The sequence below is a fragment of the Aegilops tauschii genome, chromosome 7 (genome assembly GCF_002575655.3).
Source record: "Aegilops tauschii subsp. strangulata cultivar AL8/78 chromosome 7, Aet v6.0, whole genome shotgun sequence".
NCBI classification, from domain to species: Eukaryota; Viridiplantae; Streptophyta; class Magnoliopsida; order Poales; family Poaceae; genus Aegilops; species Aegilops tauschii.
Genome location: NC_053041.3, coordinates 414,293,170 through 414,316,280, shown reverse-complemented (window position 1 = coordinate 414,316,280; position 23,111 = coordinate 414,293,170). Strand labels below are relative to the sequence as shown.

The window sequence follows — 23,111 nt, the reverse complement described above, 5'->3', positions numbered from 1 at the left end:
ATATCGGAGTGCTGGGGGGTTATCGGAACCCCCGAGGGAACTAATGGGCCAACATGGGCCTTGTGAGAGAGAGAGAGGAGGGGCCCTTAGGGCTGGCCACGCCCCCCTGAGGAGTCCGAATTGGACTAGGAGGGGGCGGTGCCCCCTCTTTCCCTTCCTCTCTCCCTCTCCTTCCTTCCCCCTCTCTCTTCCCTTGTTGGAAACCTACTAGGAATAGGATTCCTAGTAGGAATCCTACTTGGGGCGCACCCCATGAGGGCCGGTCGGCCTCCCCCTTGCTCCTTTATATACGGGGGTAGGGGGCACCCTAGAACACACAAGTTGACAGTTGTCTTAGCCGTGTGCGGTGCCCCCTCCACAGATTTCCACCTCGGTCATATCGTTGTAGAGCTTAGGCGAAGCCCTGTGTCGGTAACTTCATCATCACCGTCACCACGCCGTCGTGCTGACGAAACTCTCCCTCGGCCTCAGCTGGATCAAGAGTACGAGGGACGTCACCGAGCTGAATGTGTGCAGATCGCGGAGGTGCCATGCGTTCGGTACTTGGATCGGTTGGATCGCGAAGACGTTCGACTACATCAACTGTGTTACTAAACACTTCCGCTTTCGGTCTACGAGGGTACGTGGACACACCCTCCCCGCTCGTCGCTATGCAGCACCTAGATGGATCTTGCGTGTGCGTAGGATTTTTTTTGAAATTACTGCGTTCCCCAACAGTGGCATCCGAGCCAGGTTTATGCGTAGATGTTATATGCACGAGTAGAACACAAAGAGTTGTGGGCGATAATAGTCATACTGCTTACCAGCATGTCATACTTTGATTCGGCTGTATTGTTGGATGAAGCGGATCAGACTGACATTACGCATACGCTTACGCGAGACTGGTTCTACCGACGTGCTTCGCACACAGGTGGCTAGTGGGTGTTTGTTTCTCCAACTTCAGTTGAATCGAATGTGACTACGCCCGGTCCTTTTTGAAGGTTAAAACAACAAACTTGATGAAAAATCGTTGTGGTTTTGATGTGTAGGTAAGAACGGTTCTTGCTAAGCCCGTAGCAGCCATGTAAAACTTGCAACAACAAAGTAGAGGACGTCTAACTTGTTTTTGCAGGGCACGTTGTGATGTGATATGGTCAAGACGTGATTATATAAATTGTTGTATGAGATGATCATGTTTTGTAACACAGTTATCGGCAACTGGCAGGAGCCCTATGGTTGTCGCTTTATTGTATGAAATGCAATCGCCATGTAATTGCTTTACTTTATCACTAAGCGGTAGCGATAGTCGTAGAAACAATAGTTGGCGAGATGACAACGATGCTTCGATGGAGATCAAGGTGTCAAGCCGGTGACGATGGTGATCATGACGGTGCTTTGGAGATGGAGATCAAAGACACAAGATGATGATGGCCATATCATATCACTTATATTGATTGCATGTGATGTTTATCCTTTATGCATCTTATTTTGCTTAGTACGGCGGTAGCATTATAAGATGATCTCTCACTAAATTTCAAGGTATAAGCGTTCTCCCTGAGTATACACCGTTGCTACAGTTCATCGTGCCGAGACACCAGGTGATGATGGGGTGTGATAAGCTCTACGTTCAGATACAACGGGTGCAAGCCAGTTTTGCACACGCAGAATACTCAGGTTAAACTTGACGAGCCTAGCATATGCAGATATGGCCTCAGAACACTGAGAGGTCGAGCGTGAATCATATAGTAGATATGATCAACATAGTGATGTTCACCATTGAAAACTTCTCCATCTCACGTGATGATCGGACATGGTTTAGTTGATATGGATCACGTGATCACTTAGATGATTAGAGGGATGTCTATCTAAGTGCGAGTTCTTAAGTAATATGATTAATTGAACTTTAATTTATCATGAACTTAGTACCTGATAGTATTTTGCATGTCTATGTTGTTGTAGATAAATGGCCCGTGTTGTTGTTCCGTTGAATTTTAATGCGTTCCTAGAGAAAGCTAAGTTGAAAGATGATGGTAGCAATTACACGGACTGGGTCCGTAACTTGAGGATTATCCTCATTGCTGCATAGAAGAATTACATCCTGGAGGAGCAACGCCAGATGTTGTGAACACCTGGCAGAGCAAAGCTGATGACTACTCGATAGTTAAGTGTGCCATGCTTTACGGCTTAGAACCGGGACCTCAACGACGTTTTGAACGTCATGAAGCATATGAGATGTTCCAGGAGTTGAAGTTAATATTTCAAGCAAATGCCCTAATTGAGAGATATGAAGTCTCCAATAAGTTCTACAACTGCAAAATGGAGGAGAATAGTTCTGTCAGTGAGCATATACTCAGAATGTCTGGGTCCCACAATCACTTGACTTAGCTGGGAGTTAATCTTCTAGTTGATAGTGTCATTGACAGAGTTCTTCAATCACTGCCACCAAGCTACAAAAGCTTCGTGATGAACTATAACATGCAAGTGATGGATAAGACGATTCCTGAGCTCTTCGCAATGCTAAAGGCTGCGGAGGTAGAAATCAAGAAGGAACATCAAGTGTTGATGGTCAATAAAACCACTAGTTTCAAGAAGAAGGGCAAAGGGAAGAAGGGGAACTTCAAGAAGAACGGCAAACAAGTTGCTGCTCAAGTGAAGAAGCCCAAGTCCGGACCTAAGCCTGAGACTGAGTGCTTCTACTACAAAAGGACTGGTCACTGGAAGCGGAACTGCCCCAAGTATTTGGCGGAAAAGAAGGATGGCAAAGTGAAAGGTATATTTGATATGCATGTTATTGATGTGTACCTTACTAATGCTCGCAGTAGCGCCTGGGTATTTGATACTGGTTCTGTTGCTAATATTTGTAACTCGAAACAGGGGCTACGGATTAAGCGAAGATTGTCTAAGGACGAGGTGACGATGCGTGTGGGAAATGGTTCCAAAGTCGATGTGATCGCCATCGGCACGCTACCTCTACATCTACCTTCGGGATTAGTTTTATACCTGAATAATTGTTATTTGGTGCCAGTGTTGAGCATGAACATTATATCTGGATCTTGTTTGATACGAGACAGTTATTCATTTAAATCAGAGAATAATGATTGTTCTATTTATATGAATAATATCTTTTATGGTCATGCACCCTTGACGAGTGGTCTATTTTTACTAAATCTTGATAGTAGTGATACACATGTTCATAGTATTGAAGCCAAAAGATATAAGCTTAATAATGATAGTGCAACTTATTTGTGGCACTGCCGTTTAGGTCATATTGACGTAAAGCGCATGAAGAAACTCCATTCTGATGGGCTTTTGGAATCACTTGATGCTTGCGAACCATGCCTCATGGGCAAGATGGTTATGACTCCTTTCTCCGGAACAATGGAGCGAGCAACAGACTTGTTGGAAATAATACATACTAATGTATGTGGTCCGATGAGTGTTGATGCTCGCGGCGGGTATCGTTATTTTCTGACCTTCACAGATGATTTGAGCAGATATGGGTATATCTACTTGATGAAACATAAGTCTGAAACATTTGAAAAGTTCAAAGAATTTCAGAGTGAAGTGGAAAATCATCGTAACAAGAAAATAAAGTTTCTACGATCTGATCGTGGAGGAGAATATTTGAGTTACGAGTTTGGTCTTCATTTGAAACAATGCGGAATAGTTTCGCAACTCACGCCACCCGGAACACCACAGCATAATGGTGTGTCCGAACGTCGTAATCATACTTTATTAGATATGTGCGATCTATGGTGTCTCTTACTAACTTACCGCTATCTTTTTGGTGTTATGCTTTAGAGATGGCTGCATTCACGTTAAATAGGGCACCATCTAAATCCGTTGAGACGACGCCATATGAACTGTGGTTTGGCAAGAAACCCAAGCTGTCGTTTCTTAAAGTTTGGGGTTGCGATGCTTATGTGAAAAAGCTTCAACCTGATAAACTCGAAACCAAATCGGAGAAATATGTCTTCATAGGATACCCAAAGGGGACTGTTGGGTACACCTTCTATCACAGATCCGAAGGCAATATATTCGTTGCTAAGAATGTATCCTTTCTAGAGAAGGAGTTTCTCTCGAAAGAAGTGAGTGGGAGGAAAGTAGAACTTGACGAGGTAATTGTACCTACTCCCTTATTGGAAAGTAGTTCATCACAGAAATCAGTTCTAGTGATTCCTACACCAGTGAGGAAACTAATGATGATGATCATGAAACTTCTGATCAAGTTACTACCAAACCTCATAGGTCAACCAAAGTAAGATCCGCACCAGAGTGGTACGGTAATCCTGTTCTGGAGGTCATGTTACTTGACCATGACAAACCTACGGACTATGAGGAAGCGATGATGAGCTCAGATTCCGCAAAATGGCTTGAGGCCATGAAATCTGAGATGAGATCCATGTATGAGAACAAAGTGTGGACTTTGATTGACTTGCCCGATGATCGGCAAGCCATAGAGAATAAATGGATCTTCAAGAAGAAGACTGACGCTGACGGTAATGTTACTGTCTACAAAGCTCGACTTGTTGCGAAAGGTTTTGGACAAGTTCAAGGAGTTGACTACGATGAGACCTCCTCACTCGTAGTGATGCTTAAGTCCGTCCGAATCATGTTAGCAATTGCCGCATTTTATGATTATGAAATTTGGCAAATGGATGTCAAAACTGCATTCCTTAATGGATATCTTAAATGAGAGTTGTATATGATGCAACCATAAGGTTTTGTTGATCCAGAAGGTGCTAACAAAGTGTGCAAGCTCCAGCGATCCATTTATGGACTGGTGCAAGCCTCTCGGAGTTGGAATATATGCTTTGATAGTGTGATCAAAGCATATGGTTTTATACAAACTTTTGGAGAAGCCTGTATTTACAAGAAAGTGAGTGGGAGCTCTGTAGCATTTCTGATATTATATGTGGATGACATATTGTTGATCGGAAATGATACTGAATTTCTGAATAGCATAAAAGGATACTTGAATAAGAATTTTTCAATGAAAGTACTCGGTGAAGCTGCTTATATATTGGGCATCAAGATCTATAGAGATAGATCAAGACGCTTAATTGAACTTTCACAAAGCACATACCTTGATAAAGTTTTGAAGAAGTTCAAAATGGATCAAGCAAAGAAAGGGTTCTTGCCTGTGTTACAAGGTGTGAAGTTGAGTCAGACTCAATGCCCGACCACTTCAGAAGATAGAGAGAAAATGAAAGTCATTCCCTATGCTTCAGCCATAGGTTCTATCATGTATGCAATGTTGTGTACCAGACCTGATGTGTGCCTTGCTATTAGTTTAGCAGGGAGGTACCAAAGTAATCCAGGAGTGGACCACTAGACAGCGGTCAAGAACATCCTGAAATACCTGAAAAGGACTAAGGATATGTTTCTCGTTTATGGAGGTGACAAAGAGCTCGTCGTAAACGGTTACGTTGATGCAAGCTTTGACACTGATCTGGATGACTCTAAGTCACAAACCGGATACGTATTTTTATTGAATGGTGGAGCTGTCAGTTGGCGCAGTTCCAAGCAGAGCGTCGTGGCGGGATCTACGTGTAAAGCAGAGTACATAGCTGCTTCGGAAGCAGCTAATGAAGGAGTCTGGATGAAGGAGTTCATATCCGATCTAGGTGTCATACCTAGTGCATCGGGTCCAATGAAAATCTTTTGTGACAATACTAGTGCAATTGCCTTGGCAAAGGAATCCAGATTTCACAAGAGAACCAAGCACACCAAGAGACGCTTCAATTCCATCTGTGATCAAGTCAAGGAGGGAGACATAGAGATTTGCAAGATACATACAGACCTGAATGTTGCAGACCCGTTGACTAATCCTCTCTCACGAGAAAAACATGATCAACACCAAGACTCCATGGGTGTTAGAATCATTACAATGTAATCTAGATTATTGACTCTAGTGGAAGTGGGAGACCGAAGGAAATATGCCCTAGAGGCAATAATAAAGTTGTTATTTATATTTCCTTATATCATGATAAATGTTTATTATTCATGCTAGAATTGTATTAACCGGAAACTTCGTACATGTGTGAATACATAGACAAACAGAGTGTCACTAGTATGCCTCTACTTGACTAGCTCGTTAATCAAAGATGGTTAAGTTTCCTAACCAAGGACAAAGAGTTGTCGTTTGATGAACGGGATCACATCATTAGAGAATGATGTGATTGACTTGACCCATCCGTTAGCTTAGCACTATGATAGTTTAGTTTATTGCTATTGCTTTCTTCATAACTTATACATGTTCCTATGACTATGAGATTATGCAACCCCAGAATACCGGAGGAACACCTTGTGTGCTATCAAACGTCACAACGTAACTGGGTGATTATAAAGATGCTCTATAGATGTCTCCGATGGTGTTTGTTGAGTTGACATAGATCAAGATTAGGATTTGTCACTCCGATTGTCGGATAGGTAATCGCCGACCCCTTCTAGATGAAGCTCTAGTGTTCCTTTGCTCATTTATTTTGTGTTCTTGCATATGTTTCTTGCTATTTTGTCTCCCTCTAAATTTAAAATAAAACTTCATCTAGATCTCTTTTCTTATTTCTGTAACTTCTATATTTAATTCATTGCAAATCCTTCAGTTAATTTCTTGCAAATCTTTGTGAGATTTAATTTGCCATGTGAGCTAAGTTGACAAAATTTCTCCTCTACATTGAACTCGGACTCACCGATCCAAGCCTATCGGCTAGACCGAACTACAAGGATATCCTCTAGACAGTTCGTCGGTACAACCGACATGGATTAACCCAGTCTGTCCGATATGCACCATCCATGGCACAGCTAACTCAGCGTCACCAATGGAAACAGATCGGTGTTACCAATTTCACTTGAGAAAACTTTTTGCCATTACATTCTGCACATTTTTCCTTCAGCTCCACTCAATGATTCTTATCCTCTACCCGCATCTTAAACTACATACTGCTTTGTGGTGTGTCTCAAGGACCACACCTATTTGACTCATGCTCCAGAAGTGCCCTTCTTGGAAATTGATGTCAAAGGGGGAGAGAGAGCACATCAAATCTTATCATATGAGCACATCTAAGCTCTTCCACATGCTAGCAAAACAAAGAGGAGAGAAGTCACATGTCTTTTAGAGGGGAAAGACATGTCGATATAATTGATCTTAGTTATTGTTTTTGCATATCATTGTTGCTCTAACTGTGGTTAATATTACCCTTTCTTGCTCTGATTTTCTCTTACCCTACTTTCTCCCATTATCTAATATCAGATTCAGGGGGGGGGGAAGGAGTCCATATCTAGGGAAGAAAATCTTTGGAATTCATTGCACATCTTTAAAATCTTGGGGGACATGTCAATATCCAAATGAAGTACTTAGTACTCACTCATTACATGTCATCCCAGTCTTGGTACTCTTGTGGTTTCCTGAAATTGCTTTACTTAGAGTGTTCTTGTGTTATCTAACCCTGTTTTCTCGAGTCCACTCCTTCCAAAGCCAGCTCAAGACGACAAGGTAAGTATATGCATCACACTCATGTGCATGATGATCTGTTGCTGATGTACATATTGTTTCCAAGAGGGATTCATAAACATGTAGGTACACTTCTTATTCACATCATTTGCTCTGATGCATATAGCCAAGATACATGTAACTCATTGCTTGCTATGTCATGCTTATGCATTCACATGTTCCTATATTCTAACTTCACATGATTGCGTACATGTAGGGGGAGACTATGCATGTTACATGTCTTTCCAAAGCTTTACTGCTACTCTTTATATCTTTTATCTAAAGCTTTGATGTATGTTGTCATGAGCTACCAAAAAGGGGGAGATTGAAAGCAAAAGTGCTCCCTGGGTGATTTTGGTAATTAATGTGAACATATCTCTTGTTGGACTAATACTTTTATCTAGTATATTTCAGATAAGTTCAACAATGGCGTGGTAAGGACTAGAGGATGTGGAACCCCTTCAAGGTGTCAAGACACATGTTGGCAAAAGCTCAAGACTCTTCATTTATATTTTAGTGATCCAAGATCACATTGAGTCCATAGGAAAGCCAATACTATTAAAAGGGGATGCGGTGTTGCTTAATGGTCTACTTGCTCAAAGTGCTTGGTGATATTGCTCTAAAACCCTCAGCCACTTTCTCTTCCAAATATGTCCAAAACTCAAAGTCAAACTCGGCCCCACCAAAATGATCCATCCGGCGCCACCGAGTTCAGTTGACATAGCCACTACCAGAAACCCTAGCAATTCGGTTACACCGATAAGGATCTCGGTCTCACCGAGATGGCCCTGCAAACTCTCTGTTGCCTGTTGTAATTATTTCGGTCTCACCGAAATGTGCAATCGGTCCCACCGAGTTTGCTTGACCAACTCTTATTTGCTCTTTGCTGAAATCAGTCTCACCGAGTTCAAGCAATCGGCTTCACCGAGATGAGGTTTTGTCCTAGCCCTAGCACATCGGTCCCACCGAGTTGTTCCAGTCGGTCCAACCGAGATTCCTAACGTTCACATTTTGAACTAAATCGGTCTCACCGAGTTCTTCTATTCGTTCTGACCGAGTTGGGTCAAATGTGTGTAACGGTTGGATTTTGTGTGGAGGCTATATATACCCCTCCACCTCTTCTCCATATGAGAGAGAACCATCAAAACGTGCCTACACTTCCACTACTCATTTTCTGAGAGAGAACCACCTACTCATGTGTTGAGACCAAGATATTCCAATCCTACCACGAGAATCTTGATCTCTAGCATTTCCCAAGTTGCTTTCCACTCAAATCATCTTTGCGCCATAGCCAAATCTGTGTGAGAGAGTTGAGTGTTGGGGAGACTATCATTTGAAGCACAAGAGCAAGGAGTTCATCATCAACACACCATCTATTACCTTTTGGAGAGTGGTGTCTCCTAGATTGGTTAGGTGTCGCTTGGGAGCCTCCGACAAGATTGTGGAGTTGAACCAAGAAGTTTGTAAGGGCAAGGAGATCGCCTACTTCGTGAAGATCTACTCGAGTGAGGCAAGTCCTTCGTGGGCAATGGCCATGGTGGTATAGACAAGGTTGCTTCTTCGTGGACCCTTCGTGGACTCGCGCAACCGTTACCCTTCGTGGGTTGAAGTCTACATCAACGTGGATGTACGATAGCACCACCTATCGGAACCGCGCCAAAAATCTCCGTGTCTTCATTGCGTTTGCACACTCCAATCCCATCCCTTTACTTTCTTGCAATTAGCATCCTTTACTCTTTCCGCTGCTCATACTCTTGCCATGCTTGCTTGAAATGTATTGTGAATGCTTAAACTTGTGCTAAAACTCCACCTTAACTTGAGGGACTTAAAATTTGCCACTTTTACTTGTTGAGGGTCTAATCACCCCCCCCCCTCTAGACCCCTCTTCTCGATCCTTTCAGCAATAAATGGCAAAATACAATCAAAGAAAAGATGTTGGACAGTTTCCTATTCACAACAAAAGGTATGGTCATATCACCAAAAAATTATGAAACTAAAGTACTTATGTAATCAATGTCAATTATGTGAGATAGGTGTGCTCCCCACACAGTCATCCACCCCACCCGCTTGAACACTGCTGGCGCATGAGCTTAAATGTCTTTTGTAAGTACAACTTTTTTGCATAAGAAGGAGATGAACACTTTGATTTTTATGAGTGATTTCATATGCCATAACTATTTTGGATCTAAATCTGGTATGCATATACATTAAGGCCAAATACATGGAGAGCACAAAAACAACACCCCGGTGGTACCGTGGTGGAAGCGGTGGAATAGAACCCACCCTTTTTTGAAACTCCTACAACCCCATCACCCCAATTATGTGCGTCATCAAAAGCATTACCCTGATCAACTTTTCCCTCTATTCGATCAGAAGCATCATCATCATCATCATCATCATATCATCATCATCGTCTGCCTCCTTCTGCTTCGAAGGACCTTCGATAGTGTCATCAAGAACTTCATTTCCCCAGTCATGCATCATTAGACATCCTCTTATGCGGCATCATTTTTGCAAAGAACCCATGAAGCTCCTGAAGGTCCTGCCGCTCATAGCTTTGCTTTGAGCCATTTGTGTGACTCTCTTTTTGGCCACTAACCACTTGCCCCATTGCATTTTTTCCGATGGGTGAATACCATCCCCACATTCCTGCTTATCATGCCCAAGCAAGCCACAACCCTCACAGAAGTACCAGATCTTTTCATATTTGACACCCAAAAAAATGTCCCTCCCCAGCTAGATTAGTGGAGTCCAACGGGTCAACTTTTTTGCTACTTCAATACTCGCTTTGACCCTGACATAATTCCTTCAAAGTACCGTGTTGAGTTCATCTCGACACTCCTCATAGTCCTGACCCACCTTGTGAGTTGATCAACTATCGCTTCATTCACGTAAAGATCATGAATCTTATGGATACGCGCCCACAAGACAACATGCTGAAGCTTAACTGATTCCGACGACGTCCTGCCATCATACTCCTTTATCAAAACCATCAATCCTCGGAAGATCCACGGAGCTAGAACATTAGCCTCTTCCAGTCACCCAAGCAGCACACGTGAATCACAAAGAGGTTGTCATCCACCTCTCGAATCTTTGGATCATGATCTAGACTTCCTATAATTTTGAACGCCTCCTCGAGTGATGCACTACTAAAAGTTTTCTTCATGTTCACTTTTGCCACCACCATCCAACGCGCCGCCTTTTCCAATTTCCATTCTCTTCCTCTCCGACGTACACATCATCCAATTCGCGCTCTTGCAGATATGTCAAGCGTCGCCTGCTTCAGATCCACCCCTGACTCAACCCTCTTTACCTATGTTGTCCCACTGGAAGAACCTGAGGCCGACATGCATTATTATCTGGGCCATCTGGCCGATCTCAACAAAAAAAACAACAAATGAGCTACGTGACTTCATTCCTATTCTGGAGCAGAACTACAAGGTCACAAGAGAGTCCGCGCAAGCGCACGGAGCAGGGGCACACCGCAGCTGCCAGTAGTAAATACTCAACGCCGATCGCATCCCAGCAGAGTAGGTCAAAACCCTAATCGCCTAGGGTACTCGGAGCTTTTCTTCTGTGCCGCTCACTTTTTTTTTTTTGAGAGAGATCTTGGGTATGACATAAACAACCTTAGACAGCCCGGCAGCGCCATAAGAATCAGCCCGGCCCACATGAACTATTTTAAAGACACGCAGCCCAGTCGACAAACCCACAAAGGCTCCTGAGATTTCTAATCCTCTTCTTCTTCCTCCAGCCTACCCCTCTTCTTCCCCGATCCCTCCCCCAAATTCGTCGCCTTCCACTTCCCGGTCTTTTGTTCCTCACAAGTTCGTGGCACCAACAGGACGCAACAAGCCAGCCCCACTGGTACCGCACTGCCGTGGATCGACCCTTCTTCCTCTTCTGCCGGTAAGGAACCCTAGCTTCTCTCTTCGCTGCGGCAGCGGCCGTCCTCTCTCTCTCCGTTGCCTGGTTTTCTTGGATGCCTGGTGCTCGTAGTAATCTAACCCATCCGTCCGTCCATTCATGGTTGCTCCGATTAGGTCATCCTAATTCCGTCCGGCGCGAGATCGATCCCCTCAGGGCGCGGCGCGCAGGTGCGGGAGCGGCTTATTTCCAAGAATTTTATCTTTGGTTGCTAGCAAGAGACGGATAAGATGAAGCGCAAGCGCGGCAGCACGCGGGGCAAGAAGAGTTCTTCGAATACCACCGGGGGAGACTCTTCGTCGGCATCTCCGTCCAGCCCAAGCACCGAAGAGAACATCCCAGCGGAGAATGCGCCAGTCTCGAGGTCCACTCCGGCAGTGCCTGAACCATCTCCTCCTCCTGAGCCGGAGAAGCCGAGCGTCCCTGCCCCAGCTCCGGTTCATCCCGCCGCTGATATACCGTACGCCAAGCCCAAGGTGGGGGCAGTATACGGTCGTGTGAAGCTGAAGTTCAAAACCTCCAAGGCGTCGGAGCTCAACAATAGTTCGTCGGTAGCACAGGCACCCGCTGATGCTGGTAAATCTCAGACTGCTGCCCCTGAAGTGAGCAAGCAAGTTACTGCCGAAATAGGTATCGCTGCATCGTCAACTGGCCAGACAACTGATAGGCAGGAGACGGAGTTGAGTGGTTCTGATAAGGACAAGGCGGCAAAGAAAGCAGGAAGCATAAAGTTCGTGTCCGCGGGATTATCTTCTTCAGCACAAGATAACACCCAGGACAGGGAAGTTGATGAAGTACATGAACCTCTTCCAAGTAAGCAGGAAACTCTTTTAGGAACCGAGGAAAGTGAGAGTGCATCGGAGCCAAAGAACTCACAAGGGTCAGAGATAAAGCAGTCTACCCTGGAATCTCAGCGCGATGAGAAAGAGTTAGCTGCTGCACTTGAAGTGAGTACAATTTGGCTCAACTTTATTTGGCGTCTTTTGATTCTCCAAATATCACATGGTAAAGACCTGAAATAAATGAAACCTTTACTGAAATTCTCTTTTGCTCTCAGGCTATTAAGAAGGTTATGAAGGTCGACGCAGCTGAGCCATTTAACACCCCAGTGGATCCTATTGCTTTGGGAATACCTGTGAGTATTTTGTGGTGCCTCTTCTTTCTTTTCAAATCACCTGGAACTTTGGTAGGCTTCACACACAAATATATTCCTTCTAAAAGATCTTAAACACTTAGTTGAGTCAGCCCCTCATAAGTCTCGGTGTCGTATAGTCACTTCCACAAAATGTCTTCAGTGGTGTAGTATCGATCACTTCCACTGAATTGGTTCAGACATCTACTTGCTATGAGTATGCAGGTTTCCATTTCCCATGCCCTATCTTTTTCTTCTGCAATTTTTCTGGGGTAACTCTATTTTCAAGTAGGTTGCTGCCCCATCTTTAATTCTATGGCCGAGTAAATAAAACTGATGGATAGGGCTATTGATCTATGGCATACGTGAAAGCTCTGCCTAATTATATGATTAATTTGGCTAAAACCTAGTCAAGCTTTCCTTGCTCACAAGATCAAGTTCTGAACCCCAGTCTATTTGTTTTTCTTGAACATACTGATAGTAAGAAACAGTAATTACAAATGCAGACCACTTCCACAGCAGTGTCTCAGACAGACTTCTCTAGCTGCATGTCTTGTGACCTTTGTTCTAATTACCTAAGAAACTAATTATATACATGCAAGCTCCTAAATCAATTGCTTATGGAAAATAATTCACTTTATTTTCATGTGATTTTTTTATTCTCCTCACACTTGCAAATTGTGTAGGATTATCTTGATGTTATCGACACTCCTATGGATTTTGGCACAATATGTCAAGATTTAGAACGTGGAAGCAAATATATGAACTCAGAGGATGTCTATAAGGACGTGCAGTTTATATGGGATAATTGTACCAAGTATAACAGTAAAGGTGATTACATAATAGAGCTTATGAAACGGGTAAAGAAGGCCTTCATGAAAAATTGGCTGGCAGCAGGCTTGTATTCTGATGTGCATGAGAATGGTAAGTATTGAACAGATGATAGCTCCGAACTTGTCCTTAGTTAATACTTTTATCTAACATTTAACTTGCATATGAGTTCTTTTCAGTAGTTCCTGTTTCACGTACTACTATATATGTACCGTTATGAGTCCGTACCAAGGAACAAAGGAAACATTTTCTATACTATAAGACATCTTTATTATCAAGTCACTTATACCATCAGTATTTATGAATTTACTGATAAGTTATTTGACATAGTGATTTTTTTCCGTTATTGTACTTGTGTATTGCATAACATAACAAGTGAAAAAAATGACTTCTAATATATAGTAATGCTGTTATACCACCTCCCTTCCAGGCTTTTGCATTTCATTGTATTAGAAGTTTAGCAATGTTGTACACTGCATGATCATTTATTTAGCTGTATATAGTTTTCTTTACCTGATAGAATACATGTGTTCATATATATGATCAGTATTTCCCAAAATTTTAGGTGGCAATTACAATACTGGTGATGAGGATACCAAAGTTAGTTCAAAAAGCAAGTCTAAGCAGAAACGGCGTCGCCCAGGGTATGTAGTTAATGTTGTTTTGTGGCCACCTACAAGTTTTCTTTATCTATTCAATTAGAGGCTAGACTATCATATGATATCATGTCTTATGTGCTGTGGGCCATGCTCTTCAGAAATCATATCGACTAGAAGTTTGGAACATTGAAGTAGTGAGATTCAAATGAACTAAGTAACATATTGTACTTTGCAAAATGATTTGAGCAGGATAGCATCTATACACTACTAGAAACTACGATTTTATCTAGAGCCATATATCCTAGCTAAAAGGCAAAAAACCATAGGTAAAGGCTTTACCTAGAGCTTGCCCTAGGTGAAGAACCTTAGGGGAAGAATAGTCGGTAAAGAGCTCTTTCCCTAGAGTGCCCTTGTCAAGCTTTTGGGAACCATTTCTTTACCTAGAGCCGTAAGCTGTAGGGAAAGAATTCAACCTGGCTGCTTGTCCAACGTGGAAAGGTAGTTTACCTACAAGCATGTTTGGCTCTAGGGAGAGATGGTGGGGTCCTTTTGAATTATGCCACGTCACAACTTGCCCTACAGCTATTTCCCCCATATGTTCAAATAATACCCTAGGGATACATCATATTTTTATCTGCCATATAAAAATATGCAACTTGAATTTAAATTCATACCAGCCATAATTCAAACAATTCAATTCCGAGCCATAATTCCAATTTATAAATTGTAGCCAAAATTCAACATACAATGACACATACATTGGACTCATGGTTGATTTCAAGCCAGAATTAAAAAAACACACTACATCTAAAATTTCTACAGCTAGCAGAATACCTAAATCAGCATGTACAAGCATTGTTGGTCAGGCTAAGTATCTGCTACTGCAAATAACTTGCAACAACATGTTATCTATGCTCGATAGACTTCAAGACCCAGAAAAGCAAGGATCAAGAGGTTGGCTGCCGTAGAGGGACAAGCGAGTGAGTTAAGTTCGAGATGCACTGGATAAAAAACATCTTTGCAGCGTTAAGCTCCAAATCTTGGGGAGAAGCATCCAAGTGAGATTGTGATCCTGAAAACTAGTGATGGCAGGCAGTTTAGCATGTAGTTCAAAGACTTGAATATTCTGGTAGGCAGCATAATGAATGTAATTTGGACAATATGGACATAAGACAAGAGGATTTAATTGCTCCCCACACTACACATAGCCCCTGCATAAAAAAAAATCCATGATCATGCTTTGCACAGAAGCATGCATATAATCACAACAGTGCAGATCACCACACATAAAGCTGTGCACATCACCGAAGCATGCATTTTAACATTAACACCCTAGAGGCATACATAGTTTGTATCATTTCAAGTTAGTTCCAGAAAACTTACATCTGAGTGTTGCTGCACACACAAAGCTGGCGGTTCTTGATTAGTTTCCAAAATCTGCAAGAGAAGAGCTCAGATGTGAAAACATACACGATCATGCTTCAAATGTATAGCGACTTGCTAGCTAGTATGATAAGTGCTTGATGGCATAAAGTGATTTCTGGTTCTTGGTTCAGTTTTTCATGAACGCATACAACTAAGGTTCATGCTTAGCTCATTTCAATTAACACTACACAAGTTTGCATATAACTAGAGATTGAAATCAAATGAAAATTACATGGTCAAGCCACAAACAAAAATAATGCAGAGTTGACGTGAGACACGAACAGTACATACATGAACATGAAATTGAATAAGAAGTTCTTGGATGAGAACGGTGCAATGATGTCTTGCCGGTAATAACACAGTAGTAGACCCATTGAAGAGAGCCAATTATCCATGGGGCTTCCCCGAAGAGCAGTCATTTATAATTTGTTCATTAGCCGCAGATATTGGTCGTCGTAAGATCCCCAAGCTTCAAGAGCCAATGTAAGTTCAAATATTTGTGAAGAAGGCCATGCATAACTAAAAAATGCAGAAATTAATTCAAGACATATCTAGAGAATAGCGACTCTTTGAAAAGAGCATAAATAACTAACAAATTATTTATATGAATATGAAAATTATCTCTGGCAAACTCATGACAAACTTGGTCTTGCCGCATTGAGCTACTTAAGAAATTATGGTAAGCACGAGTGTGCCAATACCGACATACACCTTGCAACTGCTATTGTTTTCCAAATATGCAGCTGTTAATAATTGCTTTCTGTCTGAATTCCTTTCAATGAGTAGTTGATGGCATAGGAGCTGCATAGTAGTTCTGATAAATCCAGGATATTATGCCATGAGACAGACACCATTTACAATTCCAAAAACACTCTACAAAACATGTGACCTAAACACTAAACTTGTCGAACTAACAAAAAATCTTGTTCAGTATTCTCATGATTTGTTTGCCAACACTATCACTATCTTTGCACTGAGCATGTTAATTAGTACTAGGATTCTTACGCTTGTCTACTGCTGTTTAGGAAGCTCAGTACATCATGGATCTGTTTTGGATGAAAAAGAAAAATAGTACCAACGTGTTAACCTGATTGCCTAGATGATTAATTGCAGATCATTTTTTTGTTCCTATTTGTGCAATATGGAAGTACACATGGTTATTGGCTAGTGACCCACTGGGCATGTAATTTATTTTCGTTCTGATTTTTTTGCCCCTCTGTTTCTTGATAAAAAGTTCTGCCTGATTCAGGGAGACATCAATGGAAGTAGAAGTAACACTCCTCATGTTCATGTACTCCTTATAGTGATTTAAAGCGTCCTATATTAGTTTACAGAGGGAGTATGTACTGTTATACGCACCAAAAATCATGAACATTAATTCGGATAGGAAACATGTAGCAACATATCCAGAAAACAAATGTCATGAGTACCTAGATTCATCAAAATTCATCAGTTCCAATAACCATAAGTAATCACCAGTAACTTGCAAGTTATTGAGCATGGGTATACCTTCAATAGAGGGAGACTTGTCAATGGAGGATGGTGCTTGCAGGCGCCGCCGCTGTTGTTCCCTGCTCATCGGCGCTAGCCCAAGTCCCTGCTCACTGCCGTCGCTCAGTCTCCCTATACACCATGGAACCGAGTAGCCACATGTTTCCTCTTGTCCCATCGCCGCATGGGCTCACCTTGCAGTGCCTATGGTGTGCCAGTGCCAAGATCTGTCGGTGCACGAGGAAGGGGTAGGGGCGAGGGGCGGCGACCTTCAGAGAGAAGGAGGTTGGCATGCAGCGGAATCACAACCGGCGGTGCTTGATTTGTGACGGAAGGGGGGAAGAGAAGGAGGGGCGGCGGCGCTGGATCTGGAGAGTTGGGGGAAAGTGAGATGGCCGGACATGGAAGACCTAGACTTGGTGAAACTTTTTGTTCACTAGCGCCAAGCTCCTTTGGCCCATATCACTGCCTAGTGGGCCCAACAGCGTGGGCCGAAATAAAACGCGCGGTGCTAGCGTGGGAATGACAAAAAAATAATAGTTGCCCACCAAAAATAGCTTTCACGTGGTATCACCGAACCTCCTTCCTATTTTTCTAATCAACATGGTGTCTGCATGGTCTTCATTACCTAGGGGCCAAACATAACTGTAGGTAAAGTTTTACTCATTTATTTTCACCCAAAAATCATCTTTTCCTAGAGCTTACTGTTCATAGCTTTTGTTGCCCTTGAGGGGAGTCATAAGCTCTAGGTAAAGTGGTAAACTCGTAGTTTCTAGTAGTGATAAGACCTATTTGGCCAGGTATAGTGTCCTGTCGACTTCTATCAGAGAATTCCTTATTTGGCCCTTCCTTAAAATCTCCTTCCCTATTTTTTTAGCCCAAAATAAATTTTTCTTCCCTATTTGACGCTCAATGTAACTTTTGCTTCCATTTAGGAGTAACGATGTTAAAGTGTGAGATGAGAAGACCTTTTTTGCCCCTAGCGCATTGTGCGGCTATACTGGATATCTAAGTAAACAAGCAATCAGTTCCACACAAAAAAAAAGAAGCAATCAGTTCACCGATGTTCTACAGATGTTCATGAATGTTGCACTCCAATAATTTGGTCCTTAGCTGAACTTATCTGTGCGTATAAAAGCCTTAGGAAACGTCTGTAAAACATGTACTACCATATCTAAGATCAGTACCATATTGGTTTGTTCATCACGTTCCAAAAGTATTACGCACTATTAAATCCTCTAAATAGCCCACGGTCGGAACTAGTACACATATTTAGTCGTAGACCAAGCGCACGGTCGGCAGACGAGAATGCTTCCTGCTGGCCACGACCAGCCGGAGACCATGCACACAGCCGGTAGCGGAGGACCAGGGGAACGCCGCCAGCCAGCCACACGCAGCCGGAGACCACGCGTTTGCCTGGACTGAGGCAGTCGCCGCCGCCGGTCGTCTCATCTTGACATTAGCCTCCTCTCCGGTCGTGGCACGGGAACAGGTCCACCTCGTCCATGTCCACTGGGACAATGTCCGTCACCTGCAGCAGCACTGTCCGGTGCTCACCCACCGGCTTCGCCACGCCCGTCTTCATTCCTTCCAGCAGCTTCAGGAGCACGCCTGGTCTAGTGAGATGTATTTTGAGTTAGTCTAGGTGGCGATTAAGGAAAGGATCATGAGAAAGGCTGTCTCTGTTATTTTTTTGGAACATCAACGAGTTATTGGTCGTGCCGAAGAATTTGTGTTGGTTCTTTTCCTCGAAGTGGAGCTTTGCATGGACAGCCAGCTGCGACAGGAGAGGACGATCCTAGAAGACAGGAGAAGCTGTTCACACCTTGTGGCACCACTGGAGCCGGCGCAGCCGCGCCGTGGCTGTGCTCGCCCCAGTGCCGTGGGCTGACCCCTCTGCGGTGGTGTTCGCCGATGGCCGAGCCGCACCAAGGCCTTCGGCAGCTACCATCCTTGGTTTGCGGCCTCTGCAGACGCATTTTCCCCTTCCACTTTGCCACCATCCGCAGCCTTGCGCCGCCGCCGCTATGTGCGAGAGCAAGTTCTATCGTGATCCATCTCTCCCCCTTTTTTCCTCTCTGGTGTTTAGCGTACAGGGGCAGATTGGTCCATGGAAGAAAATACTGACAGGTCAAATAGACGGAATTGTACCAGATTTGACGGAAATGTAGTATAGGGGAAAATTGTAAATAGTGTCAAAAAGGGAAGAACATTTTGTGGAGGGCCAAATAGGGAAGCAAATTTTAAGAAAGGGTCAAATAAGGAATTCTCTCGACTTTTATCAACTGGCGATACTGACTTTTATTATTATTATTAGCTTATTTTGGGATTAAAACATAAGTGTAAATTTTTTTAGGATCATAACAGAGATATGCATACTTCCTTTTAAGTTCTTACAATTGTGTAGGGGCTATTATGCTATTCTGTTTGTATTTTGGAATGGAGTAACCGAGTAGGTAATACTTTCCTGACCTATGTGACCATGTTTGTGTTGCAACATTCTTTTTTTACCTATATGTGGCTATTCTGTTTGTGTTGCAACATTTTAGTTGAGGGGCATTGCATCGTTGTTCCCTCAAATAGTTAGCTAAGTGATAATTACCACCAATGGACACTAAGGGGTAAGGGCATATGTTCCTTGGTTATTCATGGTAGCTTATCTAACCGTGTCATGTTCGTGAGACTGGATATAACACATAGGCATGGTGGGTTTGTGCCAGGCGCACATATTTTTCCTTGATTAATTTTGTTAGATTAATACTATTTAACAGGATGGCAGAACACGTGGACTTCCTAACAAACAGAAAGCACATTATCCCAATATGTCCAGCTGCTGAATTTTTGGCTCTCTATGCTACTGCAGGAGATATTACTCTATATTCTTATGTGTGTTTGAATACAGGAATGATCGACACAAAAATGATTGTGCATGTGCTGTTTGTCAAGTTACACGGCGTAAGAAGGAAAGGGATGAAATTTTATCTGTTGATAATGAAGTCACTGTAGTGAACATTTCTGAAGAGCGCAACATGGAGGTTAGAATCAACATCTAAATCCTTGGTTTCGGTGTCATGCATTCCTTGTGTTCTGTATGCATATATATGAATTTTTCATCTATTACCTTTTGAGGTGAGGCTGTTGTGTTGTGTAATGTACACCGGATCTGTTAATCTAGTTGCTTCCTTTTATATTTGAGTAATACCACACCATGCTCAGTAGAATTGACATGCTTCTGTTATCTGTGTTTGTGTGTTTGTACACACTAAATAACTCTTCACCATATCGGGGACACAAATGTTCCTGGTGTCGTTTAAGTAACTCCATAACTGTAGTCATAAGTTTTTCTCATCATTCATTCAGTTGTCGTAGTGGAAGGTGTGCTTTTACTTCATAGACACTTAGCTTGCTTATTCTTGGAATGTAAATCTGTATCACCAGCTATGTGGATCGTCTTCACCTTGAATGCTTGAACTAACTTGAGCTTTTGCACGCTAGGTAAACTTCGGTGATAATAATCCTGGTAGTCATGACACAGCCTCTAGTAAGGAGCAACCACGCCATATTGATGTGTTTAAAACAACAATGGAAGCAGATGATACGCAGACTCAGATGGAAGATCCTGGAAAATCCCTCAATAATCCATCTCCTGACTATGAAGATGAGGTCTCCAGACAGTATTCCGAGGATAAGGAAGAGGAGTATAAAGATCTGAACAGTCAGGACGAACATACTTCCACTCAGCCTAATGATGACTCAGTAGCTGGACATCATGAACAGAAGGTAATTTTAGCCAGGCTGGTATCCTGGAAATTTCAACTTCTTTTTGTGTATGGTGTGGCAGTATTTGACAATGTTGCTAGGACCAACATGGGCAAAAAGGTTCATAATTGTCTTGTTAAGTGGTTGGTTTTTCAGCCTGTATTCCTACCTTTGGTAGCTGAACCATCAAATTGTTCCCGGCAACTGGTAATATATGGAAATATAACATTGACTTGTATTGCAATGTGCCTTTTGTCCCACTCACATGCTTTGTCGGTTCTTCTATTAGTGCACATTGCGCTGTTTCTCTTTTCTAGTGTACCCACATCAGATGTTAGTAACCGGATCAAGATCAATAGGCATCAACCATATATTGGGTAAAAGTCATTTCCGTATGCCTGTATATTTTCAGGTTTTGTTTTGTAAACGGTGCTTTTTGTAATCTGACTGCAGGCACAGACTGAAATTGTCCAGGAGGTGGAAATGGAGGATTTGCCCATTCAACAGGAGAACGAGTCATTCTTGCAAGTCTGCGCGCGCCTTTTCCCCAGCAAGCAGGGCTCCGTTTTCAGGGGTCGTCATTCTCTGTTCCGTCAGCAGCGCCGTTTGGTGGCACCAAAGGAGAGCCCCCTACATGCCGCCCTGACAGCGATAATGAAACGGTAGAAAAAAAATTCCATGAGCGGGTTTCTTGTGAGAGAAGCTCCAAGCAGCAGCATCACGACTCGGGGAAATCTCTTCCCTGAAGACATGGAAGCTGGTTGGAATATCGCTGATGACGCTCGGGTACGGAATTAGTTGGAGGATACCTGTCTAGGAAGAATTCTCTTGGTGTAGACTTGAATTTTGTATGCGAGTATCACATGTCGTCAGTGTCTCTCTCTCATTGCTTGCCGGCCTGGCATAGGGTTGTCCCCAAGCCTATAATTCCATTCTCAAGGGAGGCTTTTAAAGTAGTGTTTTGAGCTGATTCTTCCGGCCAACTGCTACCTGACTCTTCTTGAGTTTGCTTGCTCAGGCCCAAAACAAAATGCTAAAAAGTTTGATTGGGATTGGGACTGGGATGCATACATGATTCATGATTGAATATTGGGCCTGAAGATTTCTACATACATTCTCTCATCAGTTGTCCTAAACCTGTCACCTACTCCCTGGAGCAGGCTTACTATAGTAAGGATGGTCTGCGGACAAGTGGCGCTTTTTATGGGGTTTCTGCTGTTCTGCTGATAAGGTCTCTCTGCCTGGCCTTGGCCAGCAAGCGGAGAGTTTTGGAGTAAACACTTTGCCGTCTTGCACGTCTGTTTTCTTCCGCATTTCTGTCCTCCATAATAGCACTTGTTTTCTTGATAATATAAATAAAGGGGTGTACCAGTTGTCTGGAAAGACTGGGCATTCCCCAAAATTACATACATATAGTATGTTATAGTATGTAGAAAATCACCCAGGCAATACTTGTGCGACGGTACAGACAAAGTGGTAACTTTCAGCCTTTTGCTTGAAGAAGAGTAGGAAAGCTTCCAAGCCCACGTAACTTGGACTGAAACCTCGTCCAGGTCCAGTGTGGGTTTTTGTTAACCAAATAAATGTCAAAAGTTTAAAAAACAGTAAACCACCACTAACCTCTTCCGACTTGGCCGCAATTCTGCAGGGACTGTACAGACTGGGTTGGGCTCTTGATTCTGAGGGTAGAGTCAGTCGTTTGTTTATTTCTTTCTTTTTTGCGAGGGAGATTCAGTCGTTTCCACGGACTGCGCAGTGCGGAATCAGATGCTTGGAAACCCTAAAACAAAACAAATTAATTTGTTTGTTGCTGAACGGGAGATATGAGTATATGAGAGCAAGGGCGACCCATTTCGTCCGCTGGCGCCGTTTGGGTCGGCGCGGATAGAAAAGGCGGCCCAACGCGCCGACCCAAACCGACGCGCGTCCGCTTGATGTCCGCATAGTGACCTATTCCCGGCTCAATTTTGAGCCGGATTTCCGTCGGCGCGGACGCGCGCGCGCCTACTCCTCTCCCCGGACCCGTCGGTCGGTGGCAACCATCATCATTTCCTTCCATTTTCCCCAAAAACCCTCCCGCCCGCGCGCTCCCGCCCCACACCCGCCATGGACGACGCCATCGACCTTGATGCCGTCGCCGGCCTCGCCTCCCTCGCCTCGTCCGGCGCCGCCGCCCCTCCGGGAAAGACAAGCCCCGTGCCCCTCGCAAGACCGCCACCACGGCCAAGAGGAAGGACCTGAGGCACACCGTGGACGCGAGGGATGAGGCCGCCGCGCAGGCCGCCGCCGCCGCCGCGCAGCAGGAGGTCACCAACGCCCGCGTCGCGGCGGCAACGAGGAAGGCGCTCTACATGCTAGGGTTAAACCCTGGCCAGCACGGCCTTGTCAACGCCGCCGTCGCCTCGGCCAGCACCGGCTCATCGGTGTTTCCTCGGATGGTGCTGCCCGCAACCCGATGCCCGGCTTCCACGTGTAC

General features: G+C 43.6%; 1 protein-coding gene and 1 long non-coding RNA gene across 4 annotated transcripts; one reads left to right on the top strand and one right to left on the bottom strand.

The window, feature by feature from the left end:
• Positions 1–11,143: 11,143 nt before the first annotated feature.
• LOC109743346 (uncharacterized) lies at positions 11,144–21,743 on the top strand. Its single transcript, XM_040397290.3, has 8 exons — positions 11,144–11,380; positions 11,515–12,345; positions 12,456–12,533; positions 13,217–13,454; positions 13,927–14,005; positions 19,779–19,911; positions 20,372–20,656; positions 21,089–21,743. The coding sequence occupies exons 2-8, from the start codon at positions 11,629–11,631 to the stop codon at positions 21,299–21,301; spliced, it is 1,743 nt and encodes a 580-aa protein (XP_040253224.1). The 5' UTR covers positions 11,144–11,380; positions 11,515–11,628; the 3' UTR covers positions 21,302–21,743.
• LOC120969935 (uncharacterized) lies at positions 14,658–19,772 on the bottom strand. Of its 3 annotated transcripts, none has more exons than XR_012189066.1 (4): positions 16,895–19,772; positions 15,677–15,904; positions 15,344–15,397; positions 14,658–15,171 (listed from the first exon to the last, which is right to left on the bottom strand). It is a non-coding gene; the product is annotated as an uncharacterized lncRNA (long non-coding RNA). The 3 variants fall into 3 exon arrangements; XR_005764525.2 differs by having other exon boundaries at positions 15,677–15,854; XR_005764526.1 differs by having other exon boundaries at positions 14,658–15,039; positions 15,677–15,854.
• Positions 21,744–23,111: the final 1,368 nt, after the last annotated feature.

What these genes read in the sequence shown, in the direction of transcription:
- LOC109743346 (XM_040397290.3), top strand. Translation starts at nt 11,629, where the DNA reads ATGAAGCGCAAGCGCGGCAGCACGCGGGGCAAGAAGAGTTCTTCGAAT. An exon ending in AGTTAGCTGCTGCACTTGAA is followed by an intron (nt 12,346 to 12,455) that starts GTGAGTACAATT and finishes TTTTGCTCTCAG; the next exon opens with GCTATTAAGAAGGTTATGAA. An exon ending in CAGAAACGGCGTCGCCCAGG is followed by an intron (nt 14,006 to 19,778) that starts GTATGTAGTTAA and finishes GTTTGAATACAG; the next exon opens with GAATGATCGACACAAAAATG.